Raw genomic sequence first — 15551 nt, 5'->3', positions numbered from 1 at the left:
CAAATGATGGCATAAACCAAATTGTTGCTGTGAAGCTTGATAAGAATAACTTCCATGCTTGGAGGTTCAGGCTGACAAATTTTGTGATGGGAAAGAATTATTGGGACTATATAGAAGGTGAGCATGAAGAGGCACCGGAGATACCGGAGATCAATCCGACTACTGCTGCAGATGTGAAAGAGTTCAAGGATAGGAACCAAGGAGCCAGAAAAGTTATGTATTGGCTCTCTATCAGTATACATGACACCATGATTGGGCACATATAGGATGCCAAATCCCCCAAGGAGGCATGGGACACCTTGGTAAAACTCTATGAAACAAATACCAAGGCATGAAAGATATAGTTGAAGAATGAACTTCATACTATGGAGAAAAAGAGTATGTCTGTGGTGAATGACTATGCATTGAAGATAAAGGGTATCGTGGAATCCCTTGCATCTATTGGTGTTTCAGTAGATGATGAGATGATAAGGTGGAAGTCTGTCTACATGGTCTCACACCACAATACAAGGCATTCAAGATGTCTATTCAGACTCGGGAAAACATTCCCAATTTTACAGATTTGTTGTCTATGTTGATCATAGAAGAGAAGAGCTTGGGTGAAGACCAACAATCTTCACAAAACAAAAACAGTTCAGAGCAACAGGCCTTCTACACTAGTTCAAGAAGAAAAGGACGAGGTAGAGGAGGCCGTGGACGCAGTCAAGGAGAGAGCCGAACAGGTTATCAGAATTATGGCCAGCAACAACAACAATAGTCCCAGAATTCACAACAACAACAACAACACGCAGGTGGAAGAGGCCAATTCAGAGGCAGGGGGAGTCAAAGAGGTCGTGGAAATTGGCAAAGGCAGTATAATGATACACGTGGATGCTTTTATTGTGGTAAGCCTGGACATGTGTGCAGGCAGATTGTTATAAGAAGCCGGCTGACATGCAAAATGGGAAATTGTAGCAAAACAGCTATGCATCCTCGAGCAGAAACAATGAGGATAATGAAAGGTTGTTTGTTATGCAGCATGTCATTAATGCCATGTCTGAAAATGTTGAAGCAGCACATAAAGATGATGTATGGTACGTTGATTCAGCTTCGAACCACATGACAAGTCATGGGGAGTGGTTCAAGGAGATGAAAAACCTTGAAAGACCAGGTTTTGTGGAAACAGGGGATGACACTGCTCATCCAATTGCCCATGTTGGAGATGTGCCATTGTCTATGCAGGATGGCAAAGTGAAGTACCTTCTTGTTGGCAGATGTACTTCATGTTTCGAACATAACAAAGAACCTGGTTTCAGTTGGTCAGATGATTGAGCAAGGTTTGCAGGTCCCTCTGACTCATGTTCTCCGATTGAGGTGAGCTTTCTCAAGCGCTTGTTGCAGGTCCCTATTCTCTGCAAATAAGCCTGTAGGGCTTAGCGTTCTCAGAAATCGCATCTGAGGTCGTTTCGGGCTCCGTTTTTGCATTGCAAGTTCTGCACAGGTGTTTTCGTTGTTGCAGAAATTTCGACAGTGCAGTTTTCTACAAAACAGGCATACGTATTCTATTGTGGACCGTGTTACATAGCACGAGTTGTTCTCTGTTCAGTCTTTGCTTTATTACAGGTAGCTTTTGCATTAGTTTCAGTCAGTGGCCATGGCTGATAACAGCAATGATGTATTTCGCATGTTGTCTGCTGAGATGACAAATTGGATGGAGACAGCAACTACCCACTTTGGGCATACATGATGCAGCATGTTTTGGTTGCAAAAGGAGTGTGGAACATTGTGCAAGGTATGGATGTACGTCCAAGTTCTGTGGATGTAGGATCTGTTGAGGATGTTGCAGGTTCTAGCAGCTCTACTGTTGCTGCTGTTTTACCCACTGCTGAACAAGCTCGTTGGGATGGTAAAGATGCGCAGGCTCATGCCTTGATTTCACTTTCTGTCAAACGTAACATCACCCCACATATTCGTTCAGCTAAAACAGCAAAACAAGCTTGGGATATTCTAGCTGGTTTGTATGCAGGTCGTAATGAGGCAAAAATCTCTTACCTGCGTAAAGAGCTAGAATCGAAGATTATGCAAGAAGATGATGACATGAATGTTTTTCTTGCTGAGATTAAAGATCTCAAGGAACAGTTGATTTCTACAGGTGAGATTATTCCAGGTCATTCTCTTGTGCAGACTGTTCTTGATGCTTTACCTGAGTCATATCAGACTTTTGCTTCCACGTGGAGACTTATTATTACTGAGGACAGACCTGATGTTGTCAAGTATGATACTTTAGTCAACAAGCTCTTGCAAAAAGCGCAGTCCAGGCAAAACAGGCTAGGCAGCGTGCAATTGATCAGGCTTTTATTGCTGCCCAGCAGAGAAGAAGTGGGAAGGCAGTCCCTTTCACTGTTTCTTCTCCTATTAGTAGGTCTGCAACTTCTTCTCCTTCCACAGGTAGCAACAATAAGTCTGAGAAGGCTCTTGATGATAAAGGCAAGAAAAAGACTAGGTGTAACTATTGTAAGGCAAATGATCATGTCATTAAGAATTGCCCTAAGCTAAAGGCTAAAGGCAAAGAAGAAAGAGTCAAATGCAGCCACAATAGCGGATGCTTCTACAAATGCAGATTCTGCAAATGTTGTGCAGGATACAGAATGGGCATTTAGCGTGTATTGCCAGTATGACCCATCTGTACATGATGCATGTTTGGCAGTTTTTGTTGACTCTCATGTATGGTATTTTGACAGTGGTGCTACAAAGCACATTACCTCACATCGTGATATGTTCACTTCTCTTGAGGCTGTCCCTAATGGGAATACTGCCACATGTGCTAATAATGCTTCTTACCCAGTGAAGGGCATTGGTAAAATTATGCTTACTGCTACTACAAATGGCAGCGCTTTCATACTTTCAGATGCTTTGTATGTGCCAAGAATAAAGAAGAATCTACTGTCTGTCTCTACGCTTGCTAGACTTGGACTTGTAGTCAAATTTGTGGATGACAGATGTACTGTTCATGATTTGACTTCTAGTGATACGATTATTATATCTGGCATCTTATTTCATGGGCTGTATAGGCTCAATTCTTATGACAAGTGTGTGGAAGATTTAGCAAATGTAGTTTTTGATGAAAAGGCAGTTTCAGATGCAAAACTATGGCATGCTCGTTTTGGTCATCTGAACTTTGCTAGTTTGCTGCGTTTGCAGAAATTTGATATGGTTGCTGCATTGCCCCCTGTTGAGGCACCATTGAAACATGTTTGTGAAGGCTCACTTATGGAGATGGCACGATGTATGGTCAAGAGCCAAGCTTTGCCACATGCGTTTTGGCTTGAGGCTGTCATGTGTGTTGCATATGTACTCAACAGGTGTCCCACTAAGGCCTTGCAGTCTATTACTCCATACAAAGCTTGGCATGGCAGGAAGCCTTCAATTGGTCACTTGCGTGTCTTTTATTGCTTGGCCTATGCTTTAGTGCCTGTGCAACAACGCAGAAAATTGGATGATAAGGCTGTCAAATGCATTTTTGTTGGTTACAGTGCTGAGAGCAAGGGTTACAGATTGTATCATCCGCAGTCAAAGCATTACAGATTGTATCATCCGTAGTCAAAGCGTATCTTGATTAGTCGAGATGTTGTTTTTGTGGAAGATGCTGTGCAGCCTTTGTTATCATGTACCAAAGAGACAGGTGTGAGCTCACGAGATGTATTTGATACATTGTTGCCTCTATTTACAGGTGGGAATTCAAATGTAAGTCCTAATGAGGCAAATATTTAGCCTATGCAAATTTCAAACGATATCATAGATCAGTCTATTTCTGATGCAGATTTACAGGATATAATTTATGAAGATAGGGCTGAAAATGAGCAAGCTAGAGGTATGCCTAAATGGCTGGTGCAAACCTTGCGTGATAGTAAAATTGATGCACCTATGTCTAGTCGTACTCGTTCAGGTTTTCAGCATGCCTCTTATGCATTAGATTGTTATGCTTTGGCTGTGTCTAGTATGTGTGAAGAGAAAGAACCTCTTTCATTTGATGAGGCACAAAAATCAAAAAATTGGTTGGCTGCAATGCAAAGTGAATATGATGCTATAAATGACAAGTCATGGGGAGTGGTTCAAGGAGATGAAAAAACTTGAAAGACCAGGTTTTGTGGAAACAGTTACGCAGAGACAGTATGGCTTGGACATATTGTCCAAGTATGGTATGATAGGTTGTAAGCCTATCTCAGTGCCATTGGATCAGAATGGCAAGTTGAGTGCAGATTCAGGAGAGATTTTGGAGGATCCTACTATGTATAGGCGCATAGTAGGAAGCTTGATCTACATGACGATCACCAGGCCAGATTTGAGCTTTGCTGTTGGGTTGGTGAGTAAGTTTATGCAGGTTCCTCAGAAGCCGCATTTGGATGAATTGAGACGCATACTGAGGTATGTGAGGTCTACTTTGCATTGTGGACTATTTTATGAAACTGGGACACAGATATGTGTACATGGGTACACAGATGATGCTGATTGGGCTGGTAGTATCTCAGAGATAAAAGATCTACTAGTGGCTTCATGTTTTCTTTGGGGAGTGCTGTTGTGACTTGGAGCAGCAAGAAGCAACCTACGGTTGCTCTATCCAGTACTACAGAGGCCGAGTACAGAGGTGCTGCTATGGCAGCATGTGAGGTAGCTTGGTTGAGAAAGCTACTTGTGCAGATTTAGGTCTATCAGTGGATAGACAAGTTGTCATTTTTTGTGATAACATTAGCAGTATACAGTTGGCCAAGAACCCAGTATTTCATGCTCGCACAAAGCATATAGAGGTCCACTAACATTAGTAGTAGATGAGAAAAAGGAAGGCCAAAGTTTGCCTCCAATGGGTCAAAACACCATCTTCTCTAAGTACAAGTTCATTACGTCCCCTACTATGAGGAACCACATCCTAGGAAAATTTTAGTACATGAAGATTGCAAGCCCTATCCCACCTTCGCGTGAGTGTGAATATTGCGGGACATAGTAGGCATCCCAACCTTCTTATCCTTGGAAGCTCAAGGTATGATCAACTCTCGAGAGACTCTTCCATGTCCAAGACTAAATGACTGCCCCGAAAGTGCCCATGAACAAGTTGGGACACTATTTTGAAAGTGATGAGCTAAATGTCATGCTACCTACCATGTTTAAAGGAAAGATAATCTTTGCAATCTTGGACGGTAATGTCGATGTCATCACAATCGCCCGCCACTTATAGGTAGCACAAGACTCATGCTCACCACTTGTGTGGGCAACCACTCAAGCTTGTTGTTGTTATCGATGGAAACACGGCTAAACCTTTGGGTGCCCTTCATGAGGTGAAAATCAAGACCTCTAGGGTGAGCATTAGTAGTAGTGATGGATTTCTCGAGAAAAGGGTCGTACACCATGATCCTTTGGAAGGCCTTACATGAGAGACGTAAGGGTGGTTCATGATTGAGAAACCAATCACATTTACATACACAAAGGGTGGTTCATGATTGGGAAACCAATCACATTTACATACACAAAGGTGACCAGCCCTTGAAGATAGACTTGAAAATAGAGTAGACTCACCCAATGGGTCGAGGCATTCTTGCAAATGAATCTATAGAGCATGCAGTAACACAGTAGCTCTAACTACTTCAATTGATATATGTAAAGCTTGTAACAAGATGTTGGATGGTGAAAACAAAGATCCAAAATATGAGCCCCTCCCAGAGCCTGACGACTCCAACGAATTAGGTTCACATTCTAGCAACCATTGACACTCTTTCACATAAGCTTGGGACAAGGTTTGCATAGTTGGATGGTGCCAAAAGAACACCCATATTCATGCTAGGTGCAGTTCAAACAACAGTGGAACCTATTGATCTTGAGCTAGAGTTCCCCTAGAAAGACCAAATAGTTGTGGCCAACACTAATGGACACAGGGGCATGTCATAACCTAATGCTTGGAAGATGTGGACCTCATTAGTCCACCACTACCTTTAACATCATTCGTTACCCTCACTGTGGTAAACAACTACCAATCCATAATTGTCAATTGTCATATGAAGAAGCATAATTCTATATTGAAACTAAACCTATGTCTTGCAAAGACCCCCACATGTACAATGGAAGGGAGCACCATCTTGCAAGAAGAATTTTGCATTGGAACTAAACCAATGCCTTGAAAGGACCCCCACATGTACAAAATGGAAGGGACAATCATCCTTAAAAGGGGATGGACGACGGCCCCACTGATAATCAGTTGGCAAAAGAGATCTGCAACACTTTATCTCCTTGATGACAGGCACTGTTACTATACCTTTGGTGGGGACAAGGACACCTCAAACTTTTCAATATCCTCAGCCTCATCTTCCAAATGCGAGCGGTCTCCACATGGAACTTCTCTAACTTAACACTCATATTGCCTCACCATGCCAAAACTACCCCCTTAAACCATTATGGTGATCCAAAACCTCATTAATAGAGACAAAGGACACCTCCCAAATAACAACCCCTCAAGGAGGCCATCTAGTAGGAGTGGATACCCAAAGAGCACCTTAGGAGTCTATAATACCCAAGAGGGCCTTGGGATTCTATGACGCCCAAAAAAAAATAGTAATCTATAACCAAAAGCCTTTCCACCCACGAGCAAAAACATGCCAAGCAGGAGTAAGCTTTAGCCACAACACATCGAGCCCTACAAGTTGTTATAAGGTCAAGGCTTCTATGAAGGGAACCCTTCCAAGCAGGAGTAAGTTTTACATCAGTGCCACCCTAGTAGCAAGATTTGTCAAAATCCAACACCCCATTGGATCTTGTCAAAGCTGCTAGAAGCTCAAGGCTTGCATGAAGGGAACCCCCACATTTAGATCCCAAAGTGAAAATAACCCTCACCACCACAACTCTCTCGAACTGGCGGTATCTTCACCACCTGATCATGGTGACATGAGGATGAGGGTATGTTAAAACCACTTTGATTAACATGGTTTCGCCCACCTATGCCCTAGATTCATGTTCTTACCCGTATATGTAACGGAAGCTTATTATTTGTAAGACGGCAGTGAAATATATGAAGGGATCTTATGTGCTTAATGCCAAATAGGGAAGTCATAGACTTCATGTATATACTTGCTTAAGGCTAGATATGGTGGCCATGGACCATTTTTAAGTTATGACCGACTAAGTGTAAACACTGGCTATTTGTATGTAAGGTAATTTTAACATTAAGAAATACACAATCATTCCCCTTGTAATAGAATAATTGCGAGCTCTCCCTCTTCTCTATGATCTCCCGCTTGCTTGTTTTTTATTGGATCCTTGCATAGATTATTGATGATTGCTTTCTCATGGATGGGGTTTGATTGAAAGCTGCCAATGATGACACTTGGTTAAACATAGGCAAGGTAAGCTCTCTTGACTTGAACAGAGGTAGAGATTGGCTCTTTGGCAGAGAGAGAGAGACAAAGAGTGCCAGGAGGCTATCTTTAAAATGAAATATTTGATATTGAATCATATATTTACCCTCAAGCCATGGTTGAGGAGACTAGGACACATAAATAATGAGTGTATTGTCTCATTGGGGACTTCCACAAGGCTTTTGACTCTTTCCCCATATCTTGGCTCCTTAGAAGCTCCACTTTCCACCTAAGATGATTTGGGAGTGACAACATTATACGAGGTTGTGAGTAGCAAGGTTCAAGGCATCACGAGGGCCTTTTTAAAGAGATGAGTAGCAATATTGAGGTCAAACAAGGCTACCCGCTGTCTCTGATGCTCTTTGGGCTATACAAAGATGAGATCACAAGATTCATTAATCAAATAAGCGCATGGCTAGCATTGATGATATCCATCCTCCTCTATGCAGATGACATAGTCCTTATTCGAGTTTTTGCAGTGATACCTAAATGCATTGCAATCCATTTGATATGAAAGGAAATCAAGATTATGCTTTTCAACACCTCATAGATTGTTGCCAGCAACACATTCATGCTTTTGATGAGACGAAACCAAGATTATGCTTTTTTAACACCTCATACTCGACAACAACACATTCTTTCACATATAGAGGAGACAAGGTTGAGCTTGTCAGGTCATATGTATATCTAGGGATGTTGGCATGCCCTTTATCATGCATATGGCCACACAAGCACATTTAGGTGGTGTTTCTAGACCAATTTTCATGACACGGTACCAAATGTTAGCTATTGATACTTTGGTTTGCCTCATAGAGATCTTGGGGTGGCTTTTTAGTGAGACCAGATTTGGGAGAGGAGGACTAACCAATAGTGGAGAGATTGAAGGTTATGATGCTTTACCGTATCATTAGCCATCATATCAACCAAGTTTGGTTCAGTTCCTCTTGTCATAGATGTCATATTCCAAACCATCACACATACAACATGTCTACGCACTTTATGGAGATTGCCTCCCATGGTTGGCTTAGCCGCTTACAACAAGGGAGTGATAGTAATTATAGTATGCATGCGCCACCAATTGGTTTAAGTAACATGGGTTTTGAGTATAGCTTGGACTCTCCCTTTATGAAAGTTTCCTCAGACTCACTAGGGATGGATTCATTGTGAGAGGCCTAGCCATCTCCATGTAGGACTAGAGCGTTCTCAAAATCTCTAGCACCATAGACAAAATTCACTCACTGGGGATGGATTCATTAAGAGGCCTAGTCATCTCCACCAGTACGTGTCCTATGACATGAGACTCACTGGGGATGGATTCATTAAGAGGCCTAGTCATCTCCACTAGTACGTGTCCTTTGACATGAACATTAACATTGGTCGATTGATTGTGTTGTCAAATTGCCTTTTGGATTAAAAAACAGGGGGACCATAGGCCATCCCATGAGATAGACACGATTGTAGGCTATGTAGCAATAGTTAGATAAAGTCAAAGGATCTCTACATTCTTAGATGCCCATTTTACTACAAGATTCACAGATGCTAGCATTGTCTCTTGAGAGAGGGATTCGAGACTTTTCCATGGGTGATGCACAAGAGTCAGAGATGACTTAGACTATCATATAAAAGCTAATGCACCGCATATACAAACTACTAAGGCAACAATCCAACAGGTGGGACACTCCATAGAGAACTATCATACAAGCTTCTTTGGCCCTCACCAAAGAGCCTCACACTCAGCCCACACCAAATCTATTAAGATAAATGGAGTAGGACAAAGCCAAGCAACCCCATAAACTGAGCACCCCCCAAGCCCCCAACATGCTGGCACCCAACACTTGTGGAGCCCTCCAAGAGAGAGCACAAGTCCTCCAGAGAGCCGAATAACCCCAACCCCAAAGACTTGGACCTTCAAACCACCAACCCCAAAGACTTGGACCTTCAAACCACCAACTCTAGATTCGAGATTTGCCTCAATGACACCACAGAGAGGCATCACCATAAGTACCACAAGGAATGCATACTAGGCCATGGACTCGAAGTAGGACACCGTATGAGTCTAGACACATGAAGTTCTTTGGTTGCGTATTGTATTGTACACATAGTAGGTTGGCCTTTTTTATTCTCCCGAGGTAACTATTTTTTACATTTACTTTTTTCTTGTCACCTTGACGTTATGGAGCTTTCGGATCTCATAGGCCCTTTGGGTCTTTAGTAGGCATTCTCTCTCTCTCTCTCTCTCTCTCTCTCTCTCTCTCTATATATATATATATATATATATATATATATATATATATATATATATAGGAGGGTAGAGGAGGGCAGCTAAATTTTGCACATAGAAGAAGGCTCCTCGCTCACATAGGAGGGCAGACGGACCTCTCATGCTCTCTCTTTCTCTGTGTTGCACATAGGAGGCCAAGCATATCTCTCTCATGCTCTCTTTTATCTCTCTGTCACACGCAGGAGGGCAAGCTTGCGGGTGTGCCATGCCGGTTCTCTCTCAAACAAGAGGGCGAGGGTCTCGCAAAGCGATCGTTAATTAAATGTGTATTGCATATACGAAATAAGGATTACATGCTTATCTAACATTTTGATGTTCAAGCCTTCGCATTGTTGGTAACATCTTCCAAGAGGGGGCATGGTAAAACAAACTACCAACATGAAGGCAAACAACAAACTACTGACATGAAGGCAACGCGCTTGTGATATAGAAGATAAGTTTTAGAGATAAACAAAGATTAACTTTTTTTTCTCCTTTTTTTTGGGGGGGGAAGGATTGGTACTAAAATTGCATGCCATCACTTCCCTCCCTAGAAATTAGATAGATCTGAACCTTGTGAAGGCACTACCATTGGGAGGCAAAGATTGGTTTTAGTTTAGAGTGAAATTACAATAAAAGGATTCATAAAAGGTGAAAATAGCTTCTTCTTTTTCATGAAGTCTTATTCCATTCCTAGTCACACACAGGAATTTCACTCGGCTAAACACACACCATACTAACCCCACACACACACACACACAAGATACCACCCTTCCAAATATTGGTCACTTTATAAGTAATGGAACAAACTTGATAAGTTAGTCGCTTGGCCAATTGGAGTGAACACCCTACCCATCTTTGGTAGAACTAGGTGTCGCAAGTTGAGTCACAATCTTTGATGTCCATGGCAACCATCATCCCTAATCCACAACGTGAGCTTGAAAGGCAACCATTGCACACTAGTGTTGCCGTAAGATCACCGGAGAGAAAGGTGGAAGTAAGCGCCATGACGATCAAACGATGCCGGTCTAAGGTGTTCGGATGGTTGCCTACGTGCCCACTGCACGCGAACACACTCTTAGTATAAGATATCCCCAAGCGGATTTGAACCCAAGATCTCCCATCAAAAATCCAAAGTCTTATCCACTAGGCTACCACCTTGGGGATTGAAAAAAACATTTTCAATTGGTTGTATTATCTATAGTAAGCTCCTTGCATGAACAAGGGAGGGAAATAAAAAGTTCCAAAAACTTTATCTTTGGGTTGACCAAAAATATGAATTGCCCAAAGTGTGGTAGGTCCTAGAGTAAACAACTACTAACATGAAGGCACTTGTGATATTGTGATATGGTCAAGATAAATTTTAGAGGTAAACAAAGATTGTGCTTATTTGATTTTGAGGATTTTTTTTTCATCCATTCCAAAACCCTTTTGTACTTGAAACTATAGGTTTTGCACAATCGTAGATACATTGGAGATTCATAGTAAGAGAAAATAATATTATTGAATCTTGTAAATTTTATGGAAGTCACGTAAGAACATTGATTCTATTTGGGTGGTTATAAAGTCGATTCACTACTTTTAAAATAGCATTAGGCTTGACTAAAAACAACTCTTAAGGTTTAGTGGTTTATTTAAAGTTACTTTGAGTGATATAGATAGGAGGTTCACCGGTAACTATTGGTTGTTCATATTTGTTAAATTATAAACTAGCCTAAATTTTCGTTTGGAATATACTTTAGAAATAATTGATCAAACATATGTTTCACTTAAGCACACAGAGCTACTAGCTACACATTATTGACCCAAAGATGGGATATCAAGCTACACATGCTACTAGTTAATTTCATATGATCTTAAGCTAAGAAAACTCATGGTCACTCCTAACATTTATTACTACGAGTTACCTAAAAGGTATTTACTTTTTTCAAACCTTTTCATGTGATCAATGATGTAGATTATCAACTCCCACCCCTTAAGGGGTTAAGGGTCACCATTCCCAGTTCAAGCAAAATTTGCATGAGGGAGAAGCTCAGGCATTAGTAGATAAGTTGGTTGAAACCAAAAATTTGAACCAAACATGAAAGACCTCTCCAAAACATCACATGGAACGAGTATTTTATGTGTTGGAAACCAGCAAATGACAAAAAAGCCTTAAGGCCTTAAAGAGCACTCTCACATAATTTAACCATGAAATGGCATGGTGAAGCATGCTACATTCTTAGCATGATTTCATAGGATTACAAAATTTCCATAAAAGTATAGTATATTGAGGGGCCTATGTAAGCAAGTGTGTTGCATGTAAGTAGGTAGAGCATGTCAATGTATAGGTCTAGGACTTAGGGTAGGCCATGAGGTTATGTATTGTCAAACCCTACAATAGCTATCATGTGGTATGGGATGCTGCTAGAGAGCAAAGTGGTCTAAGAAGAAGAATTATTCACGTTCAATGAGTACGCTAAAATCAACTCTACAATGCTCAAGACTCGCCCAGAGCCATACCTATAGTTGGGCTAGTGCAAATGTGACCTATAGTTAGTTAAAGCATGCACTCATGTATGGTGTTTAGCTCTCAGGATAGGATGATTACTAGGAAGTTGGCACACCTATGCATGTGCAAGTCTATTGAATCGCAACAGCTCTTCAGCATCCTTGATATCGCTTGACTTTTTCTTTGATGTTAGTTTTGTCCAGCATCCCTTAAAGACCAATGATGCTCAGAAAATACAATACCTGGCCCCCAAGCCCTACACAAAGGGTTTTCTAATCTAATGCCCTATAATCTGCCATACATGCCCAGCACCCATTAATTGCAAGCACCTGATTTGAGGGATTCTGGACTGCCCAACCATGCTGAAACCTGGCATTTCCTCCAACTTTCTGGGCTAATTTCAATTTCCAACATGTGAGCATTTTCACCCTATGCTTTCCTCTGCTCATTTCGCTTGCAGCTTGTTCCTTACTGAAAGGGCTTAATCATCTGTTAAGTCTTAAAAGCCCCATGGTCAAATTACATGCAGCTGTATGGAGGTCAAAGTATTTGTATGGGATTGATGCTTAGTGACACATTTGACTGAGGTGTTTTTTCTATAAATAAGACATCAATAGAAGCAGTTGTATGGGGGTCAAAGTATTTGTATGGGATTGATGCTTAGTGACACATTTGACTAAGGTGTTTTTCCTATAAATAAGACAGCAATAGAAGCAGTGATTGTGACTCATGCACTAAAGCACACGTGCACACCATCATGTCTCCACTAATAACAGTTTCTGATTTGTCGTCATATAAAGGCCATGTTGCAGACATCACCAGGACAAGTTGTCAGATGAGCCTTACATCATTAAATCTCCCAATGGATATACAGGTATTATTAAGTACTCATTAAAAAGACCTTACTTCAGTTAGTTTATCCTCTAACCTGACCAGTCTGAAACTCCTGACTTTGAGATCCCAAACAAGCCATGAGGCCCTTAAGTCAAGCAAAAGACCCACCGCCCACAAAAAAAACTGGTCGCCATATTACACTTCTCTCAGTTGAAAGCTCACAAACACGCACACACATGCAAAAATATCTGCAGTCCTTGCTGATAGACTAACCCTTCTAATTCTGACGCCTTTTTTGTTGATGTGCACCTAAGGAAGCTACATTTGAGTACTCCATCAAGCAATCTCCTTTTGTTCATCTAGAAGCTTGTGCGTGCAGGAGATCATCGATGACACCTCCTCATCAGTGGATTGCCCATAGGCTCGCCACCTGACTCTTCCTTGTTTATCTAGTAGAAAGATGTATCTGAGAAACAAATAACCAAACTTAATCTCCTCTCTCTCTCTCTCTCTCTCTCTCTCTCTCCCCCCACCCACCCTACCTAGACCCCAGGCTGATGTAGGTGTTGGAGGTGGCAATTCTCGTAGCTACTCTTGGGTTATCGCATGACTAGAAGTTGTGGTGGATTATCCCATATGCAAGAGCATGGGAAGTCGAAGAGCCATATATAGGGTGTGGTGGCACCTTGTCATAGATATCTCCTCCGGCCGGGTTTTTGGGGGAGCAACGGAAAGGAGATGGGAGCCTAGCCACCGACGTTGCTCAGTGCCCTAGTGTGGTATGCGTGCTGCTGCTGCATGACTCTGTCATGGTATCAGAGCTCGGCCTATGGGATCCTAGGCGGTCTTAACCTCTGTTTGATCGAGGTGCTCGAATTGAAGGAGGGTGTTGGAGGTGGCAATTCTCGTAGCTACTCTCGGGTTATCGCACGACTAGAAGTGGTGGATTATTATCCCATATGCAAGAGCATGGGAAGTCGAAGAGCCATATATAGGGTGTGGTGCTTTAGTGTGGTATGCGTGCTGCTGCTGCGTGACTCTGACAGTAGGAGCCCGACCCAAAGGAGTGACACTCGACAGAGCCACTGAGCTATGCAGAGGTCGACAACCTTGACCCAGTGGCCCCTGCCCATGCCCGTGCCACCGTAGGAGGATCAGGGCCATCGTCTTACACCATCACAGGCCTTCCTCACGCCGGTTCAGCTTTACCACTCTGAGTGCCATGTTACGGCACCCCATGTGGGCTATCTTAGGATGATATGTGAGCCTCATGGATCAGCCCTAGCATCTCAGCGTTAGCATTTTGGCTTTGTCATTTTCTTTCATTTTAGTACCCATGATGATGTATTCCATGGACATGATGTAATCCTTTTGGTCTCATAGGTCATTTTGGACTTTTGTAGACGTTAATATAACTTTCTTTCTTTCTCTCTCTGTTTTCGGATCTCTCACAGCAAGAGATCGACCGTCTTATACGGCTGGACTTGCTAGGGCTCCACATGAGCCGGACATGGGTGTCCCCACCAGAGCTCACCGTGAGACCTCAGTTTTAGAGAACATTTTCTGAGAATGGGTCATTGAGGGCCAGGCTACTTACAGATGCACATGTCGCATGCCATGCAGATAGCTTTTGGCCAAGGTATCTTCACATTGCCTTAGGGTTGAGTCTTGCTGAGCTGAGGGCATTTCATGAGATGCACGTGTATGCAGGGTATGCACCACTGGTGAGGTGGAGAACGAGAAGCACAAGTTGTTTCGATGCCCACCCTACTATGAGATCCAAGGGAGATTTCATTCTCTCCTCTGGGAAGGATTCCCTCTTATGGGTCATGCAGTATGATGACCAAAGATGTTTAGGCATGTATTTACTGAAACTTTACTGTCACAGAAAGCTCAGGCTTAGACAGCACTTCAAGAGAATATGTCAATGAGGCACCTCCCAGACCTCCATCACAGATTTCTTTGGGTCAGCCACCGACTATCGTGGCCCGACAGGAGCAGCAACGAGACTAGCCACATCCACGACGGCCTACATGGACACATGATCCTCTGGCACCACGTACACAGTGTGTCACTACTGAGCGTGTGCAATCCCTTCTGAGAGCTGGACACCCCAGATTTCTGAGGCTACATCCCTCCACCTGGCAGCTGCAGATCCAGGATCTCCGTTGGATATCTTGTACTACCTTTTTGGTTTCATAGACCCTCTGGGTCCTTTTTTGGAGACGTTAATCTCTCTCTCTCTCTCATGCTCGGTGACCCAGAGGAGTTCTTAGCGAGAGAGCTTGATCCATTCTACAAGACAGACGCCCCCGACATGTCATGTTCCCATCACAGAGGCCTGACCCTCTTTGTGCCCTGAGATTGGTACTGGCTGATGAGGCATCATAGGTAATCATCTGCTATCTGGATGTATACACACACTGGTTTTTTTTCCATTTTTCTTTCATTTCCTATTCAGTTCTTCCATGGCTTAGTATATCCATGGTACCATTGTATAACTTATGGTCTCATAGACCCTTGGGGTCTTCCGTAGACGTTAATATAACTTTCTTTCATTCTCTCTCACACAAAATCTATCGCGAGCAAA

General features: G+C 42.5%; 1 protein-coding gene across 4 annotated transcripts in view; it reads right to left on the bottom strand.

Annotated features, from left to right (window-relative positions):
- Positions 1-10359: 10359 nt before the first annotated feature.
- Positions 10360-15551, bottom strand: part of LOC147618064 (ATPase complex subunit) — a 75136-nt gene continuing 69944 nt past the window's right edge. For 2 of the 4 annotated variants that reach the window (XM_086775308.1, XM_086775306.1), the window contains exon 7: positions 12888-13427. In XM_086775308.1, coding sequence (XP_086631434.1) covers positions 13407-13427 — 21 coding nt within the window. In that variant the 3' untranslated portion in view covers positions 12888-13406. Of the gene's footprint in view, positions 10697-12887; positions 13428-15551 lie in introns of those variants that run through there. The other 2 variants (XM_086775305.1, XM_086775307.1) reach the window with 2 other exon arrangements.

Source organism: Cibotium barometz, chromosome 35, assembly GCF_041138505.1.
Source record: "Cibotium barometz isolate CiBa-2024 chromosome 35, ASM4113850v1, whole genome shotgun sequence".
NCBI classification, from domain to species: Eukaryota; Viridiplantae; Streptophyta; class Polypodiopsida; order Cyatheales; family Cibotiaceae; genus Cibotium; species Cibotium barometz.
This window is presented reverse-complemented; position numbering and strand designations above follow the sequence as displayed.